The sequence below is a fragment of the Dromaius novaehollandiae genome, chromosome 4 (genome assembly GCF_036370855.1).
Source record: "Dromaius novaehollandiae isolate bDroNov1 chromosome 4, bDroNov1.hap1, whole genome shotgun sequence".
Lineage (NCBI taxonomy): Eukaryota > Metazoa > Chordata > Aves > Casuariiformes > Dromaiidae > Dromaius > Dromaius novaehollandiae.
The window spans coordinates 8,984,986-9,003,996 of NC_088101.1; the positions used below are offsets into that span (position 1 = coordinate 8,984,986).

The following is a 19,011-nucleotide window of genomic DNA, read 5'->3' on the forward strand; positions in this document are numbered from 1 at the left end:
CAGTTAACCTTCAATCAGAAATATATAGAAGGTTAAGGATTGCTTTTTCTCAGTCTTCCCTGTGAACTGACTCCAAAACTTCAAAGTTTATGAAGGGTTCGGATAGCCTGATTTCCTTTAAAGGCTCTAACTGGCAAACAAGTTGCCACAGCTTATCAAGTTTCTGTGTGAGAGCCAAGCCACAGGAACTTAGCTGCCAGCCTTAGGAGGCAGTTAGGCTAATGGAAATGAGCACAGCTCAGCTTTGCTCTCAGTAAGAGGGGGTTAGGCTAAGTTTTATTGTCTTGCTTTGCTTTCAGCTAAGAACGTTCTCCCAGACAGTTCCCACGACTCAGCTGACAGAGTAATTTAATTACAGTCCAAAACCTGTTTCTCCCTGCTACTTAAGGGGTTGCTAGTTCAAGAGTCAAGAAGTCTGGCAGACCCCCGTCAGCCCTTCCTGTTCAATTCTGTGCTAAAATATTTACGGTAGGATGCTTCTGGCAGAGGAAATCCCAAGTGCAACAAACCTGAGTGAATAGATGCTCTTTTACCAGGCGGTACCAGCCCACAGGACTTTGCAGCTGTATTGGGAGTGTTAGAGTCTCACAGAGAGAAAGCTAAGAAATGGTTGGGTGGAAGTTTAGTAGGATCTGAGAGTGTAGGAGCGTGGGAGCCTTATTTGTTCAAGAAATTCTGGAGAAGAATCGTAAGAGTAGCTTTAAGGAAGAACAGTCTTCTAGGTCTTTTCAGCCTGAGTGCAACAAGGATATGATTTGCTTTGCAGAAAGAGGTGATGTGTCTGTCTATGAGGCATAGCAGTTTAGCAGGGAATAGGAATCTTTATACTCAGAATGGGATAAATGTTCTGCTGTTTTGCATTTATGGACTTAAATGTAGCATGTGGTCTGGTTAGTTTACTGTCATTAAACCCAGACTTTGCTTCCTGAGCAAACTGTATTCTGATGATGATACATACTCTTGAGCACTATGACTAAGGTAAAATATGCATTGTGTGAGCTGGTTATTTAAAATGCATGCTTTATATAAGGATGTCACATTAGTACTGCTGTATAACTCAAATCTGTTTGGTTTTTTTGTTTTAAAAAAATTCTGCAGAAAGAGCTTCATTTAGGAGCCTAAACCTTCATGCCGAGTCTGTCAAAGGTTTTAACATGGGACGAGCGATCAGCACAGGCAGCCTGGCCAGCAGTACTCTGAACCGACTTGCCGTCCGCCCTCTGTCAGTCCAAGCCGAGATTCTGAAGAGGCTGTCCTGCTCCGAGCTCTCGCTCTTCCAGCCGCTTGCTGGCTCTTCAAAGGAAAAGAACGAGAAGAGTTCATGGGAGGAGAGACCCAGGGTCATGAGCAAGTCGTTTCATGATCTGAGTCAGAGCCACATCTCAGTTTACCCTCCACGGAAAAATATTATCACTGCTTTGGACTCCTCCTCCCCCAAAATAGAGGACATAATGGGAAGAGTCTTTCAGCAAATGCCAAAATTTGACACTGGATCAGCAGCAGGAGCATTAAAACTGAACAAGTAAGAGTCTCTCTGACCACTCTGAAGTATCTCTGTGTACGGTTGATGTACATTTTGCGTCAGTTTTTATTTGTAATTCCTACCATTATTTTGTTACATTGATCCTTCCCTTCCCTTTCCCATCTTCTTTTTCCCTCTGTCTGGCTTCCCTTTCTCCTTCTCCCCTTTAAGTTCAAAATCTCATGCAGGTTTAAGTAGAAGCCCTGAACGAAGGAAAAATGAATCAGACTCATCATCCCTTGAAGACACCGGTCAAGCCTATGTTGTAGGTCAGCACGCAAAAAATACTGTGTTTACTAACTAACCTCAAAAACTGCCTCTGATATCATACTTTGATACAGTACCTAACTGATGGTAATATTTTGACTTAACAAAGGAAACAAAGTATCACATGTTAAAGTAACCCAAGCAAATTGCTTATAATTACTGAAAAGTTGCTTCAATGAATCAAAAAATCCTGCTCCTACAGCAACAAAGCAGTCAGTACACAGGCGTCCGAAGTTTCAGTACTTTACACAGTAAAAGCTGCTCCAGAAAGCATCTTCCATTTTGTCACTTAGAGGTACCATTTTATTGTAAGATTTTTTTTTTTAATCATTTGCCTATCTTCATGTTCTGTTTGACATGAACTTGTCAATGTTCTCTTGGCGGGGGGGTGATTTTTGGAAGTGGACTCAGTTTGGCATAAACTGGCTATTATCCGTTTCCTCTGAGCAGGACTGGCACAATTCTCTTGGGTTTGCTCTGGTCTGGATATAATAAATTAAGTAGGAGTTTTGCAGTGCATTAGGTTTTTCACAAGAACACTTCTGTAATGCACTGAAACAGACCATACTTAGTTTTCTTAGATGGCACACAGAAAGTTTTAGTAGGCAGTAAGAATATAGTATTCCCCCCCCCAAAAAAAAAAGAAAAAAAACAACGAAACAGAAGAAAAAAACACTTTCCAGAGTAGCTAAATACACTTAAACTAACATGTTGGGTTATTGTACATTAATTTTTAATGTTTGTATTCCTTCATTCTCTGGTTATATAGGAGCTTCCCTGTTCTAGTAATAGAAATCTTAAATGACTGAAGTGTTTGGAACCTTAGTTTCCTTTTCGTGTGTTTAAAGCCATAATGTTGAGTAATTATGGAACGTCAGAAAAATTAAGTGCAAGAAGTTGGTTTAAAGCAGTCACTACAAACAGTGACATACAAACACCTGCTGCGACTTCCCCCAGCCCCCATGACATGTCAATCTGGAGCTGACTTGAGGACTGTGCTTTTTCAGCACCAAGGGCATAAGCCACTGAAGAGTGAGATGAAGTGGCTGGTTGTAGCCATTTATCCTATGCTTTTAGGTTCACAATTAGTGGTCTTATACGCTTACCCATAATCTCCTAGGCAGCAATTCTGATAAGGATCGTAGCTATATGTTGGTCCGTCCTGAATCTCATTGGCTGCGCTGAGGTACACGCATTCCTTACTAGATGAAGCTTATCAGCTGAAACTGTAGGGTTTAGGGGTGTACATCAAGGTTTGAGAAGTCCATGACTGCTTTGCTAAGAAGCTTGAAGTAATTTATCCCATTTATTTCCATAATTTAGTACATTAATTATTTTATCCTCTTTGAAGTACAGCCATAATTTCTTGGCATTGATCATTCTGAAGAAAATATGGTCCTTTATGGAAACCAATTTGAATACAGATACTTAATGCAAGTTTCTTGTTACTGTACAAACTTACTTATTACTGTGCAAAGTCTTACAATAGTTCCTCTCATGTTGGTTTAAGTCAGGCATATTCATCAAATTCTGTTAGTCTTTGATTTATTAACTCCATTAATTTTATCTGAAGTGAAGAGCGGTCATAAAAGCCAAACTTTGCTCTTTCTTTAATTCTTTGCCCTTTGCATGAGCTAGCATCCATCTAAACTTGGATCTCTAACCAAAGTCAATGAATAATTAGGATTTGCTAACGCAAAATTACTTTGGTGTTTACTTATTTTTTAAATAAATAAGTAACATAGTATCAAGAATTAGCTCATGTGTACTCTGCGTAAAGCCTGAAATACTCATTGGTGCTTTTCATGTAAACAGAAACAAAACAGAAATGTTGCTAACAATGTCTAATATTTGCATTCACATCCCAGGCGTGAGCATGAATAGTTCTGGAAATCTTCCATCGTCAACACCATTGAAAGACGGTGGTAAGTTGATAAATAACTTATTTAAGTACTTCAGTCAGTCACTTTTAAGTTTTACTTAAAACAGTGCTTCATTGTTCCACCCATCCTGTCTATTTCTTAGCTGTTCTTAAATCAGATACCTCTCCTAGTTGTAGGAGGGGATCTTTTCCTAAATACAGAATCTGCTTGTTGTGGTTTGCTCTTTTGGGGAGATTTTTACATCTGTGTGTAACCCTTTATGGCTATGAAAGCGATCTGTTTAGTTTGACACTTCAGAGATGCTGTTACCTAAAATGCCGTGCTCTTCAAAGCTCTTTTCCTTTGCTTGTGTCACTAATGATTCTGTAGAGCCCAGGATGATCATTTTTTAGTTAGTTCAGTTACTCTTTAGGTTTTTTTTGTTTTTGTTTTGAGGATAAAATCCCTTTTTCAGGTGGGGCAGTCGTCATATTCTCTTGCACCAGTATTTTCTGCTCATACGAGTGTGGAAAGCTCAGTAGGTTTCTGCTGTTCTGGAAGTGCCTGTTGTGCTTACGGCAAACCCCTCTGCATGCGTTCCAGAGTTGGCAAATGGTGTTGCTGCCAATGGTTTGTCTCTGGCTCCCCAGCCACACGGTTGGGCATGTTACTGAGCACTCATGCGATTAGCTCAGTGCACGGATCTGAAGGAAAGCCATCCTCCAAGGAGGATGCTCAGACAACCAGGCAGTTAATCTGGGTCGATAAAGCTCTTGAGCACAGCAGTTACCATCATACAAGTACAGCTTGAATAGGAGGTGTGTTTGCAACTCCAGGCTCTTCCAAAGCAGCAGATAGCAGTTGAGCATGTTAATCATATAAATGAAATTGTTCTTTATCTCTGTCTCGTGGTCTCTGGCTGACCAAGCAAGTGATACCTCTTCTAGGTAACAAATTCATGAGTTCAGACTTCAAGAGAATTCGGGGATTTTTTGAAGTGCTGGAGAGGGGGGTTTTCTCCAGTTTGGTCTACATCTGTCTCTAAAGTGCCTGCGTCTACTTCAGCCTGTTGGGGACTCTCAAGAATAACATAGTTCTGAGGATAGTCAAATTTTGGAAGGAGCAGGATCAGGAGCCTTCAGAGTGGCAGATGAGGAAATGAACAAAATGCATTTTTATAGATATTTCTGATGTTTCTTGTCCTTTAAAGGAAGGATCATCATTAAGAGAATTCATTGAGTAACTTTTTAGTAACTTCATATAATCTTTTCTATTGTTAGTTTAAATATATATCTGTAGCTAGCAACCACTGTGTTGGAATTACATGGTTTTGTGGTGCATGCTTGCGCACTCGAAAGCTGGCACCGCAGAGCCCCTTGTTTGAGGCCAATGCTACTAGCAGTAGATTGCGTTCAAGTCTGGTTTATTTGATGCAATATCACGTAATAGTTATGTCACTGATGCAATTGTTAATATATTTGCCAAGCAGAGAACTGTTTGTATAAGCATTTTTGGTTGCTTAGATAAGGCTTTTGGTGTTCTTTAACATTGCATTAATATTGCTTGTTTTGGAACAAACTGGCATGGCTTATGGGTGCAGAAAATGACTCTGTGGAGTGGGGGGAGCTGGTTGATTTTAGCAGCCCTGCCTGATCTGGGAGAGCACTATAAGCCTCAGTTTCCCTTTTAGTAATGTGCTGAAGTCCTTCCTCCCTGAGCAAGGCACATAAGCATAGCTCTAAATACTTGCCTGAGCAGAGTCCAGTAACTTCGAAAACTTAGAGCTTAAAACTGTAGAGCTTAATCTTGTTGAGACTCCAAGAGACTATGCTCAGTAAGTTCTTTTCTTGGGAGGAATACAAGATTTCAATTGCTGAGGATGGAGGGGAGTTAGTTATAAGGATTTTAAAGTTTGGATATGGCTTGGGAAGATTGAACTTGGACCCACTGCTCAGAGGAGTAGTCTTATTTAGGGAATAGAACTTAAGGCCAAACATAAGATGTCATGAATGCATTCAGTTAGTGTCTGATCATGAAATGTTGGCTTTTCAGTTGACACTCTACAAACAGCGCAGAGCAGAGTTTCCTCACCAGAAAGAGAGATCACTTTGGTGAACTTGAAAAAGGATGAAAAATTGGGTTTAGGTAAGTTGCCTTATTACTAAGTCTTGTTTGTTCATAGAAGCCAAAAGTAAAATAGACTTTCCTGTTATTTTAAGTATTTATTGTAGAACTGAAGAAAGCAGTTCAAATAGCAGCTGGATTTCTGAGTCATTGATTTAGGATGTTGAAGCCCAGGTTTTCTTGCTAGCATCTGCTGCTGACTTGCTGAGTGATGTTAAACAAGGCTGTCTCTTAGTTTTTCCATATATAAATTAAAGATAATATTTACAGTGTGAAATGATCATCCTAAAGTTGGGTCCTTTAAAGTTTCTCTCTGTGTTCAGATACAAGGTTTGTGTCTGTGTGTATACCACACAGCTGCAACAGCTTTGAGACTTTAAAGACAAAAAACATTCTGAAGCCAATATGCACTAAGCACATTTTTGTTCTTCTCAAAATATAACTATATGGAACATTAATTTGAGCTTAAAAAGAACCTGGAAGACAAGATACTTGGATTCCATTCCTTTTTTCTACCACCAACTTTTTTTCATAAACCCACGCAATTTTTCTCTGTATGAGTAATGAATAATTTGATATCAGTTCCACCGTAGGGAGGCTCTTTGAAATGTCCTTTAGGAAATTGTTCTGTCATTCAAAATAGGACAGTTGTCTAAATTTAAATAGGGGGAAGAGCCTACAAGATCAAAATATTTATCGTTGACCCTACACAGTATCTGAGACTTAACCAAAGATGAAAGAAATTCATATGCACCTTTTTTTTTCAACATACAATCCATCTTACTTTGCTGCTTCAGCTTGAGTAGAGAAGTACTGACTTGTTCAATTTTTATTATTATTTTTTTTTATTTTTTAATCGTTATCATCTTTCCCAGGTTTACCTGGTAGAATTTGCAGAAATGGACTGGAAACCTCAGATGCAAAGACAAGTGTTTTACATTTTTAAAACAGAAAATTGGGTTTGTAAAACTGTGTTCTTAAAGCCAAGGTCAGACATTTAAGTGAAGCATCTAACAACAGAGAAAAGCAAATTTTTTTTCTGTAAGAGAAAATACCTTTCATCTGGTCTGTGAATTTACATATAATATATTTTTGTTTGTGTGTTTCTGTTGTCACTGTTGTCTTCTTTAGCCTTTGCTGGAGATTTGCAGAAGGCAGCTATACAGAGCCTGAATTGCATAAAAAATAAGAATACAATAAAGCTTGACCAAAATAAACTTTTCAAATCACTTGTGTCTTAATTCTTTATTTACCATTTACTTTCAGGTGGACTTCTTTAAGATGTTTAGTTTTCTTTTATTTTACATTTATTAGACCAACTAGATTTTTGTCTGATTTGAAATACAGTCTTGTACTGCATTAAGTTAAAGACACTGATAACTGACATATTCTCATACTTTGGTTCTCTTTTTAATAGGCTTTCAAATAATTGGTGGAGAGAAGACGGGGAAACTTGATCTGGGAATTTTTATTCATTCAGTTATTCCTGGAGGGCCGGCTGATTTGGAAGGATCTCTAAAACCAGGTGAATAGTGTAAAAAAGAGGTGTATACATGAAAGGAAAGAATGAACATTTTCATAGTGCCATTTTCATCTATGGCTGTGAGTGTCACTTACAAATACCAGCCTTTAGTTACCTCCTTGATAACTTTTGAAAACTTTGTTAAACACCCTGAAAATAAAAGTTTTTGTTTGAATTAAAGTTAAAAAAAAAAAAAAAAAAAAAAGTAAGTTTGAAGGAATGGAAAATGAAAATTACCTACAAAGAAGAGGTATTATTTGCTACTATCTCTCAGTAGATGCTTTGAAATTTCAATTTTTAAGCCTCCATACCCATACCTTGTTTTTTTAAAAAGTGAATGTAATCCTGGCACAGACTGCTATAACAAAAAAAGGATTTTCATTTTTTTTTAGTATGTGTGTTTGTTTTAGTCTGTGCCTTAGACTGAACTGTATGTTCTTTATTTCACTTCTTGATTTTTCTTTTTGTATTTTTTTTGTAACTCAGAAGAGAAGGTAGAAATGGATGACGAAAGTCAGGAAGAACATTGTAATATGGAAAAGTTTGTCAGGTTTAAGAAGGAGAAATATTTATAGTCTTTTTTTAATTATTAGGGTTCCTTTTTCTAGCATCAGTAATGTACATTGCGCAGAGATTTTCAGACTTAAACTTTCACATCCTCACTGAGGGTGGAAAATGTAAATGCTGTATTGCCGTTTTCTGAACAAACCTTTTTGTGCAGGACACCGGCTAATATCTGTGAATAGCACGAGTTTAGAGGGTGTCAGCCACCATGCAGCATTAGAAATTTTAGAGAGCGCTCCTGAAGATGTGACGCTTGTTATCTCTCAGCCCAAGGACAAGCTATCCAAAGGTATGGAGAGAAATACTCCTTACATTACTGTTGAAGACTTGTTCTTTGAGTGCTCGGCCTTCTGTAACACCTTCTGTAAAGCACTTTGTTTCCTGTGAAGCATTTATCTAAGCAACTGAGTTAATCTTAAAACACCACGCTTAACTTTAGACACTTCTGTAAGCAATCCCGGCTACTATCTGCTTGAAACTGTGTTGTGAGAATGAACTGTGTGCGTTACGGTAAACTTCAGTGAGGACATGCTGGTTGCACCTTATCTGGAAAGTGTTCTGTGTGATATGAACTGATAATCCTTATGTGGTTGTTTAAAGAGCTGAGGAATTTGTCCTACAGCAGGTAAGATGTGAGCATTTATTGCTGACTGTCTTGTCTCCTGGTTTTCAGCATCACCTAACCCTGCGCACCTCACTAATGGAACAAGAGGTTATTTAAGGAGGCCATCATCAGTGCAGGACAATGAGGCCGAGTCCTCTTCGGAAGAGCGCGGCCAGTCACGGGGTCACCAGAGGCCCGTCTCGGGGAGTTTGTCTGGCTTGTCGGGAGGCAAGCGGGACGGAAGCATGAGCTCCCAGGACTCCAGGACTGAGAGTGCCAGCCTGTCTCAGAGCCAGACAGCTGGCTTCTTTGGCAAACGCACGAGTGGTAGAGCCCAGCAGGATGCTCAGCATTACAGTGATTCCCTGTCTGGCCTTTCTAAAGCCAATGAGAAGAGAAGATCCTCCTCTGACAGTACCCGAGCAAAAACTAAAAGGCCTGGGGTAGTGGAGTCTGTGGAATATTCTGACCGAGGGGATTCTGACATGGATGAAGCAACATATTCCAGCAGCCAGGAGCAACAGGCAGCTAAAAAGGCATAGTGTATTTCATATGAACATTGCACATCAGTATTATAGTGATAGTGAAATAGCTGGCTGTCGGTGTAAATAAGACGAAGGGAGTGGGAGGGAGGCAGGGAAGGTGGGCCTAGCCAGCAGCTTATTCTTCGAATTGCAAATGCTCTTGAGTACTACTGTTTAGTCCATGTTTTCAAAAGATAGTACTTCTGGTCCTTGAAATGAGGAAAGGATACAGCTCAGAACTATAAAAGAATTGAAATGGCAATAATCTGCTCACAAGAATCAAGTCATGCTCTATTTCTTTCTCATAAATTGATGATTTTGTCCAAAAATAAATGGAGAAAAATCATGCCTGTAATTTCAAAGAACTTAAAAGGGCTGCGTTAGAAGAGTCTTGGAAGGGATGCTTGCAGCTTAACAACCTCATGACGTGGAGATGTCTTATTACGGGCAGGTTCTGCCCTGGGATGCATGTGTAGTGCTCATGTTGATTCTGTCGAAAATCTGCGTTCAAGTCTGTATGTTTGTCCAATGTGGTCACAGTCTAATGACCATCTCTACAGATAAGTTTCTTTACCTTTCCATGTCTTCTGGGATTAACCTAATACCTGTGAAACTACACTTGTCAGGTGAATTTCTGCAGCCAGTCATGCTCTGAGCAGAGATGGCTCGCTGCTTCCCCCTTCCAAAAGTACACAGTGCAAAGTACTGCATATTCATTCCTAACTCGTAGTGATCCCTCCATCCAGCTCATAGAGATCATCCAGTGAAATTCTTGCTGCTGCAGCAAGTTAATCCGACAGACTCTGGGTTTTCAGTATTATGGATTCTTTGTTCCATGACCAGGCACCCTGGACAGTAAAGACTTGGTCACTGAAGGCCAAGCATATTCCTGGGCTAAACCTGTTCAGCTGCAGCAGTGGAAGAGTTAAAGCAATGAGCCTTATGAATGAATCTTCCTTGCTAATTAGTACTCTCCCATATGGACTCCTTTGGTGGCATCTAACTCAAACACACCCTTTAGGGTCTTAACTATAAACTTCTAACAGAAAATCCTTGTCTTTTTTTCTTTTTTGTTGCTTTTTCTTTTTTGTAAAGGAATCTTCTTCAGCGAATACAGCAAACAAAACGAATTCTAAAAAGATTACTGCAACACTTCTTAAACCTGGAGATATCTTTGAGGTTGAACTAGCCAAAAAAGATAACGGCTTGGGAATAAGTGTCACGGTACTGTTTGACAAGGTTTTTAGATGTTTTCTCTTTTTCTCTACTCCCAGCAACCTGATAAATTGCTAAACTACAAGGAAGCAAAGTATTTTATAGAGCCACTGTTCAGTGTGTAATTTTACTGTTGTATAATCAATCTTACAAAGGCTGAAAAATATTAATAGAAATCCTTTTTCTTGTCATCTCCCCTCTAAGTAACCCTTTTTTGTTTGTTGATTTACGGTGGAGCCCCGCAGAGGCTACTTTGCGAGTACAAACAGAAAGACAGTCTTTGTCCCTTGCCACCTAATAACGAGAGGTGGCAATTTGACAAGGGAGTAGCACAAAGAAAGACGACCTTTACAGATAGGCATCGTAGGCAGTGCTGCGGGGAGCGTTACCTAAGAGTATCTGTGCAGTTCCACAAATACCTCGGTCTCTGTTCTCCCCCTGCCGGTTAAAAAGCAGGAAACCAAAACAACTACTTCTGTCCCGATAAGACCCGATTGACACTGCCTTCTTGCAAGGTTATTGCCCTAGGAGACAAAAATGTATTTGTAATGGACTAATTTCTCATCAGGTTATAAAATTTTGAAGGTGGTTTGTGTTTGGGCCTACTATACTGCAAAGCAGCACTCTAGGGACAAAGCAAATGCCTTTTATCTGAGACACACAGGTTTTTCACTGCTCCTCTTCTTGTTTTATGTTCAAAAATAGATTTGGGTATTTTAACACTCGAAGTTTACCTACCACCAAACTACACAATAACTTGGAAAAATAACATAACTGCTCATGGTTGTCATAATTTATTAACTGTAGTTGAAAGCTGGTGGGTTTCACTGTTTATACCTAAAATGAAGTCAGCCTTTTCCCAAGTGTGGCCATGTGGATAGGAGCAGGGGTGACATGTAACTTCTCAAGTCTAAGAGGAACAAAATGAAGCTCTGTTCTTTTAACATCCCAGTCTATCCAAAGTCATATTGTCTTGTCCTTTCAGGCAAAATGTCTTCTGTATGGCAGAGGAAGTAGGCAAAGCATTTGCAATATTTGATAAGAAGTAAATTTGGACTACAGAAATCTTGGGTCCATAGACCGGGTCATTGCCCTGTTACATATTGTAAATAATACATTGGTAATAAGAAAAGTTTACTTAAAAAATGTATCAATAATGTTTTGGAGCAGAGCTCACAATCTCAGATGGCTGGAGGCATAGCGATGCAGGAGGAGTTAGTTGTCGGAGAGCAGCAAGCCTGCTGCATGCATACATTGGCTTTTTAGAAGATGTTAGAAAACGCCAACCATTGCAAAGACTTCCCGTAAAGGATGACCAAGTGGTATTTTCATTGTGCTTTCCTTTTTCAGCCTCCACTCTGACCCTTGCATTGCCATCCTGTACAGTGGTGAAAAGAAGAGGTGTACAATGAGCTCTGCATTTTAAGTTTTTACATGTAATAGAGTGCGCTTTGGAAGCGCACGTTAACATGTTGTTGGGCTCCCTCTTCCCTCCAAGTTTATGGAGAAGCACCGGTAGTGCGGTGGTAGCTGTCTGTGAGCCAGAAAGGCTAAGACCCTCCAAAAGCAATGCCATTTGAGAGTGAGCAGGTTTTTTTCTGCTCAGACCTTCAAACTTCTATGATCTGAGAGAAAGCAGCACTCCTTAGTTTCATGTTACCTCAGAGGGGGCGAGTTGGAGTAGGACGCTGCATGGGTATGCATCTTCTGCTGTGGCTCTTGATGCATGCTGTGCTCCCACGGGTCTCTGAGCTTCGGTACGCATGCCAGCATGTGAATCCCAGGATAGCGTAGACACGTTTCTGTCCAAAGGACACTCGTTTGTTTTGGGGGCAGCTGCGTTGTGATGTGTTGTGCTTTTGCAGCCTTCCTGCCCCAGCCTCGTTTGTAATAAATCCCATGAATGTGAAAACATGCCTTGTGTAACATTTTGTTTTGGACAGTTTGGCTGTTGCTTTTACATGCCAGTAACCAGAGTGCTTCCTGAGTATAGCTTTCCTTGTGTGCCACTGTGTTTAAGTGCTAAGCGTTCTAGCTACAAAAAGGCTGACAAATCATATTTCTGCTCTCCGTTTAGGGTGGTGTAAATACTAGCATAAGGCATGGTGGTATTTATGTGAAAGCAATTATTCCTAAGGGAGCAGCTGAAGCGGATGGCAGAATAGAAAAAGGTATTATTTTAGTTCTTTTGGTTGGGATTCTTAATGTGAAAAACAGATGAGTGAATTCAGATAACTGTATGTGGGGAACTAGAGGGATATGCTGTGGCCTAGAAGCTGGAAGCTCTGTTAGTCCCCTTTAACTTATTCATGTGTCACTGGGGAGAAGAGCTGTTTCTCTGAGAAACTGCGTTTGCATGTGTCAGTTTAAATATTGTCTCACTGAGGTGGAGCGAAACACTAACGAGCAGTTTGAAGGGCCGTGGAATACGTTAATGCCCAGAAAATGTGAAGTGCTAGAGACTTGATAGCTAATTCTGCAGCTGAAGAAGAAAAAATATTAAAACATAATATAGAACAACTGCAGAACCAACAGAAAAGTGCTGAGATTTTGGAGGAAAAAAATACTAAATATGTCGCAGGAATTTCTTTTTTCTAGTGCAGTCCGTGTTAATGGAGAACACTTCTCAGTGCCAGCTGTGAAGAGAGAAGGGCTTTGTAGTATTTGTGACCTTCTTGCTTGGCATGCTGGGTAACCTGATATAGAAAATGGATGCAAATGCTATCACTTTTCTTGTTTGTAAGGCAGCCCTCATTCCTTAGTGAAGCGTGAATTCCCAGTGCAGGCTACGATTTGTTTTTAGTAAAGATTCTACGTTGGTTACTAGAACACTGTTCCGATAGGGATCACCAGCTTCGACGTGGAGTTGTCTCAGAACGGTTTAGTTATAAAATTCTATTCTTTCCTCAGAGTATGGGGGGTGGGAGAATTTCCTTCGGTAACTGAAGGTGTCTGTGTGACATATATGTTTTACAGAAGATGTTCTGCTTAATTTTTCCTCAGTTATTTGTCATTTATTTCTAGGTGACCGTGTGCTCTCAGTCAATGGGATTAGTTTGGAAGGTGCTACCCATAAGCAAGCTGTGGAAACGCTGAGAAACACTGGGCAGGTAAGCAGTTGTTCTTTCTCCTCCTATCTGTAGTAAACCAGCTATTCATGAGTGAATTGCGGTAGAGGAAACCGAAGACTGGAATTGCCTGCAGGATCCTGGTTGTTTTAGGTGTGCTTTCTCAGACGCTCTGGATTCCTGGGTCTTAGGTCTTGTTGCCCATCCTAGCCAAATCCTGGCTCTGTGTGGAGCGGGAGGGTTACATGCTGTGCGATTATTCCTTGACCCTGGGTTTCACGGGAGGGAAGCCCAGGCGCTTGGGTTGGAAAGCAGCTGTAGCATGCTCCAGTCAGGTCCTGAATCTGACCCTCTGGGGAGACAAGGCCCTCCATGTAAGTAGTTGTGTTCACATGCTGTGCGGTTCGCTTTGCTTGAGGCTTGGCCCTTTTGGGTGGCACTTGACTCTGCCAGTGGTATCTCTTCGTTTACTAGTGCTGTCCGTGGCTGCTACTTTGTATACAGAAGTGGGTATACACCTGAAAATAGCCAGTGAATGCACACATCCAGAGCTGCTAAGGACTAATGTCAGTGCATGCTTTGTAAAATACTTAAAAATCTATTCCCTGTATCCATATGAGAATGTCAGTGTCTTTGACGCTTCTTAACCCCTCATGGCCTTATTTGAAGAAATCCCTTTCTGACTCTGTGTTGGCAAATATCTCGTAAGTTAGTCTGTGTATTGTGGAACTTGTCACTCACGGCCCTTAAAATAATGACTGAAATAAGGATGTGTGAGGGATGGAGTTATCCCTAAAGTTAGTTACTGTAGAATTTAGGACCTTGATAGGTTAGAAAGAAGTGTGTATTTTAGACTATACTATCTCCATGACCAGTGCCAGTTAACTGGAGAATGTTTCATTTCTTTAGGTGGTGCATCTGCTGTTGGAAAAAGGGCAGCTTTCGATAGCCAAAGTTCATGCTCCAGTGACGCCACAGTGCACACCTCCAAATCAGGTTGGGCAGTGCGAGCCTCAGGAGAAAGCAGCAACAAAAACGACAAATGCCAAAGACTACAGCTTTGTCACTGCAGGTCAGATCATGCAGGAAAAATGTCTGATCCTTTAAAGCATCTTCTAGATTTTGTAATGCTTCTCTTAGATATCTTCTGTAGAGTAGAAAGAACAAGAGGAGACAGAGCTGGCAGAAATTTGTACCAAATTCCTGCACATAATGCAGCCTCTTTCCTTGTGCTGTTGCATTCGTTTTGAAGGTCTCCTTTGATATTGCAGTAACTCAGTTTAGTGACTGTTAACTGTTTCTTCTTTCACTGTTCTTTGACGCTTCCCAATTTCTCCAGCCTTGCAGATCAGGGCAGGAACAAGGTTGCAGTAAGAGGTGCTGCCAGCTCTGGGACTGTCAAGGAGAGGTGCCAAATGGAGGTTGAAATATTCATAAATAGATGAGAGCTCTTCTAGGTCCTGCTGTTCCTGTCTAGATGAGAGCAGATAAAAGACCTGGATGAGAGGAGAAGGGGGAACTATGGGTGGGGGGGACTGGAGGAGGGGGAAGTGTCTGGCTGACTAGAAGTAGGCATCCTTCAGCTGCTCCTGTTGGAGACCTGTGAAAGGGGAGGGAAGCCTACCCAGACAGGGAAAGCGCTGCAGAAACCTTTTGGTGTTTGTGAATTTGCTAAGGTGGCCAAAACAACAGGTGAGCCCCGGAGGTGGCAGAGTGCTCCCCTCCCCGTGGCTGGTAGCAGCTCCTTTGCTTTCCCTGAATATACTGCATTTGCTTTTCAGAGGGGCTATGCTGACTTGCCGCTACCAGAGACAAGGAGTGCCATGCAAGGACAGTACCTAGTTGTGAGATTTATGCTGTCTGCCAGATCCCCAAGTGAACTTGCTGCTGTCACAGTTGTATGATCAGTCACTCCACACTCTGCTCTAACAGGCTCCTTACAGGCTTCCCAGAGAATAGTATTTTGGAGACACCCTGGCTTTCTGTATAGTGCGGACGTTGTCAGGGGCAAGTCAGCACACTGAGATGCCACAATCAGCTTTTTGGCTAGGCCTGTTTAACTTGTATGGATCTTTTCGCAAATGTCTGTATTCAGTAAATTGCAAATAAAGGAAAACCTTGTGAGGGAGAGAGCGTGCACTTTGACGTCCCAAGTCAGAGTCCAAGCAGCTTATTTTTACAGACTATCTGCTGTAGGAAATCTTCTGTTAATGTTTCTTTTGCAGAGAACACATTTGAGGTAAAGTTGCTGAAGAACAGCTCAGGCCTGGGGTTCAGTTTCTGCCGTGAAGATAACCTTACCCCAGAGCAACTGGGCTCGACTATTGTGAGGGTGAAAAAGCTCTTCCCTGGGCAGCCTGCCGCAGAAAGCGGGCAGATAGAAATTGGGGACGTCATTCTGAAAGTCAATGGGGCATCACTAAAGGGTTTATCCCAGCAGGTTTGTGCTCTCTGCTCTCTGTCTGAGTAGTGAAACTCATGCCGTACAAATCCGGCAAATCTTGGCGTCTGTGACTAATACTGAATCTAACTGTGGCCACAGGAAGTTATCTCCGCTCTGAGAGGAACATCTCCAGAAGTCTCTCTTCTGCTTTGTCGGCCACCACCTGGGATACTACCAGACATTGATCCTTCTTTGTTGGTAAGGTCTTTGGCATATATATTTTTTTAAATTATTATTTGAAGGTCCATTTATTTGGTCTGGTGCGTTAGTTAATGATGTGCAACTCGGGGTGGGAAGGGGTGCTCATAGGTGGTTTCTGTGGTAAATCCCTCAAGAGTGTCCAGCAGATTGTAAAGAAATGTGAAAAGAAATCAGTCTCAAATAGAAATTAGATTTTTCTGTAACGTATGTAAAGAATTTTGTATAAAACACCCATTTATTTAGGGTTTTTTTGCCTGTAAAACTTGAAAAAAGAGTTGCCCTATTTACTTAGTGGAAATTAGAGATGTTCCAAAACACACTTTCAAAATGCTCCAGTAAGTAAATTCAAAGAACAGAAGGCAATTTTTAGTTTATTGTAAAAAATGGCAATTTTGTGTGTGTGTGTGTGTATGTGTATATATATATATATACACACATATATATTTATTTCAGCAAAAGAGAATTGGGATAGAATTTAGAGAGGAGTTCACATCTGTAAAGTAGGGCTTCCATAATAAAGGGAAGAAAGTATAAAAGGTATGGAAAATAAAGTCTTCCATTTTTAAGTTATTTTAATCCAATTTTTAAACAGTAAAAACAGTGCAAGTATGATCACAGAAACTTAAATTTATAAATACAAACTTAGAGCAAGAAAAAGAGGAACACAACTGAATAAAACACTGGTACAAATAACTAATCTTGTAACGAACATGTTTGTAGTGCAGAGTGATTTCAATAAAGTAGCAGATATATTAAAAAATAAGTAAATGATGTGGTTTTTTTTAACAGTATCATGGATTGGTGAATGCATGAACACAAGAATTTGACAAATAGAAACATAAACGATGCTCTAGAACTTTGTGTTTGTTAACTGACACATCATTCTTGGGTTTATGTGATTATTGACAAAACTGTCCTTGATTCTAACAGAACTTAATTTGGCTGAACAGTCCCCAGTTTGTGTAAATTACAATAGTTTTTGTTGTCTGTTAAGCTTTTAGCTTAAAACCTTCCCTGCTTGCCTTCTGCATGAGATTATTTTGACTTCAGCTACACCGCAGTCATGGCCAGCGTATTCTGGTTGCAAGGGATTTCGTGGTAATTGCTTAGATGGCTATGGGGCAGAGTGTCAAGGCATCTGTCAGCAGGCTTCCCAAGAGTAAAGCCAAGGAGATATTTATTTTCCTTAGATGATTTTACAGTTGCTTAGCAGTATATGTTTGAAAGTTCTGCACGCTTGTCTTGGCAAATTTGTCCCGAACTCGGTGAAACTGCTATGATGCATTCACCCAATTGAGACAAGATCTAGATGGAAGGAGCCTTTGATTAATTGTTTTTAGTAATTTTATGCAGTCTTTGCAATTTTTTCCTACCATCAAAAATGTATTTTGATGCATTAAATCTCATCGTTCTCTGTAGACTCCCATCCATTCACCTCAACAAGTATTTCCGGATGTCAGCAAAGAAGTTACTGGTCCATCAAATGGAGGGCAAGGTGACAGCTCAGATGAAAATGAAACTACTGATCAGAGCAAGAAAAGGCTAAAATCTCCCTCTAGGAGAGACAGCTACAGTGACAGCAGTGGGAGCGGTGATGAGGAGGTGATAGATTCCCCAGGACAGTTGGGCCCTGGCTGGAATCCTGCCCTGTACCAAACTTCGGACGAAGCTGTGACGCAAGCACGTAGCCAGTACGAGACGCACAGTGGTCAGGAAGAGGCTGTCCGTACCATCTTGTATTCTGCTCATGAGACTTCTAGCAAATCGGAGTTAGAGAACAGGTATGCTACTCATAATGATCCTTGTAGTATTGCAGGAGGTGTTTACAAAAACCATTTTATTGGGCCTACTCATGGAAGTACAAAGATTTTTTTTTTTTTTTTTACTTTTTTATTTCTATATAAAGTCAATATTGATTCATATAGTCATTTATTGGTGACAGCCACATTGTAAGAGCTGATCCTACCCTGAGTTCTGATATACTGGTAGAAATATTGGGGTTTGTGCCTAAATACTAGCAAAATGAGTTGTTGAATTTTTGCAGAATTCTGTTTTAGTCACGATAAAGACTGTCTGTAATACTGAAAGCATTCCAATGGTTTGCTTGTTTATCTGTAGCAATCTGCCACTGGATTTGCCCCTGATCCCAACCTGTAGAACTGTTCCTGATGTTACCACGTCGATTTTAATAAACGACTCGTATGCTAGTTCTGTTCCTGAGCTGATTCCGCACGTGGGAGGAATGGCTTCGTTATTCAGTCAATTGGAAAAAAATGCTGAAGAATATGAACCGGTAATTTCCTATTTCTGTCTTTCAGTAACATAAATGTACTTACTGTTGTGGCTGACTGGAAGTAGTTTTAGACATGATGTGGGGAGTAACTAAATAGAAGCTATGCATATTGATTTACAGATGGAATAGTTGAAGGTTATATTTGCACTAAACTGGGGTGGGGGGCATCTTACAAACAGCATTCACGTACTTTACAGTGTGCTGCTTGTAATCACTGGACTATGACTGTTCATACAAATGTTTGCTGATGTTTTCTGTCTAAACCCTTGGGGGGTTTATATGGCATCACTGTTTGCATTAAATATGAACTCTCAGTCTGTCAACGCTAAATCTGACTTAATTGTACGTGTAGAATTGGAACGTGTTTAGATTAGTTACACAATCAGTTACTCTGTGCATGCAGATGCATCCATGTGTCCGTATGCAGATGTATACACATCTATTTTACTTGTGTCTTTTCCATCTGGAAAGCTTGGCATTAAATACTTAGCAGCACCTTGACAGTGTTCTCAGACTAAACTTACGTGCTAGGCTTTTCTTTCTTCCCCATTAAGATTCTCTGTGGTTGTTTGAAGATCATGAGATAAATCAGGGTGGAAGGAACTTCAGGAGACCCAGTTCTTTGCTGCATTGTGTGTTGTGTAGCATAAGGGCTTGTGGTTCCATATTGTCACATACCTTATCAATTCACGGACCGAAAAGACTGAAAATTGAGTGTTGATGTCTTTCAGCTGTGAGAGTCTTCCAGGTTACAAAGCCATTCTGATCCAATACTCCAGTTTGAGAAGAAACCTGCTGTCCT

The 19,011-nt window shown here is 40.5% G+C and overlaps 1 protein-coding gene across 4 annotated transcripts in view; it reads left to right on the forward strand.

Moving 5' to 3' along the window:
- Positions 1 to 19,011, forward strand: part of PTPN13 (protein tyrosine phosphatase non-receptor type 13) — a 131,494-nt gene that overhangs the window by 96,353 nt on the left and 16,130 nt on the right. For 3 of the 4 annotated variants that reach the window (XM_064510373.1, XM_026102770.2, XM_026102772.2), the window contains 15 exons: positions 1,099 to 1,522; positions 1,694 to 1,791; positions 3,658 to 3,714; positions 5,704 to 5,796; positions 7,193 to 7,300; positions 8,019 to 8,150; positions 8,535 to 9,001; positions 10,085 to 10,228; positions 12,282 to 12,375; positions 13,229 to 13,314; positions 14,182 to 14,344; positions 15,498 to 15,712; positions 15,815 to 15,913; positions 17,336 to 17,697; positions 18,035 to 18,209. In XM_064510373.1, coding sequence (XP_064366443.1) covers positions 1,099 to 1,522; positions 1,694 to 1,791; positions 3,658 to 3,714; positions 5,704 to 5,796; positions 7,193 to 7,300; positions 8,019 to 8,150; positions 8,535 to 9,001; positions 10,085 to 10,228; positions 12,282 to 12,375; positions 13,229 to 13,314; positions 14,182 to 14,344; positions 15,498 to 15,712; positions 15,815 to 15,913; positions 17,336 to 17,697; positions 18,035 to 18,209 — 2,717 coding nt within the window. The remainder of the gene's footprint in view (positions 1 to 1,098; positions 1,523 to 1,693; positions 1,792 to 3,657; positions 3,715 to 5,703; positions 5,797 to 7,192; positions 7,301 to 8,018; positions 8,151 to 8,534; positions 9,002 to 10,084; positions 10,229 to 12,281; positions 12,376 to 13,228; positions 13,315 to 14,181; positions 14,345 to 15,497; positions 15,713 to 15,814; positions 15,914 to 17,335; positions 17,698 to 18,034; positions 18,210 to 19,011) is intronic. The other variant, XM_026102771.2, reaches the window with a different exon arrangement.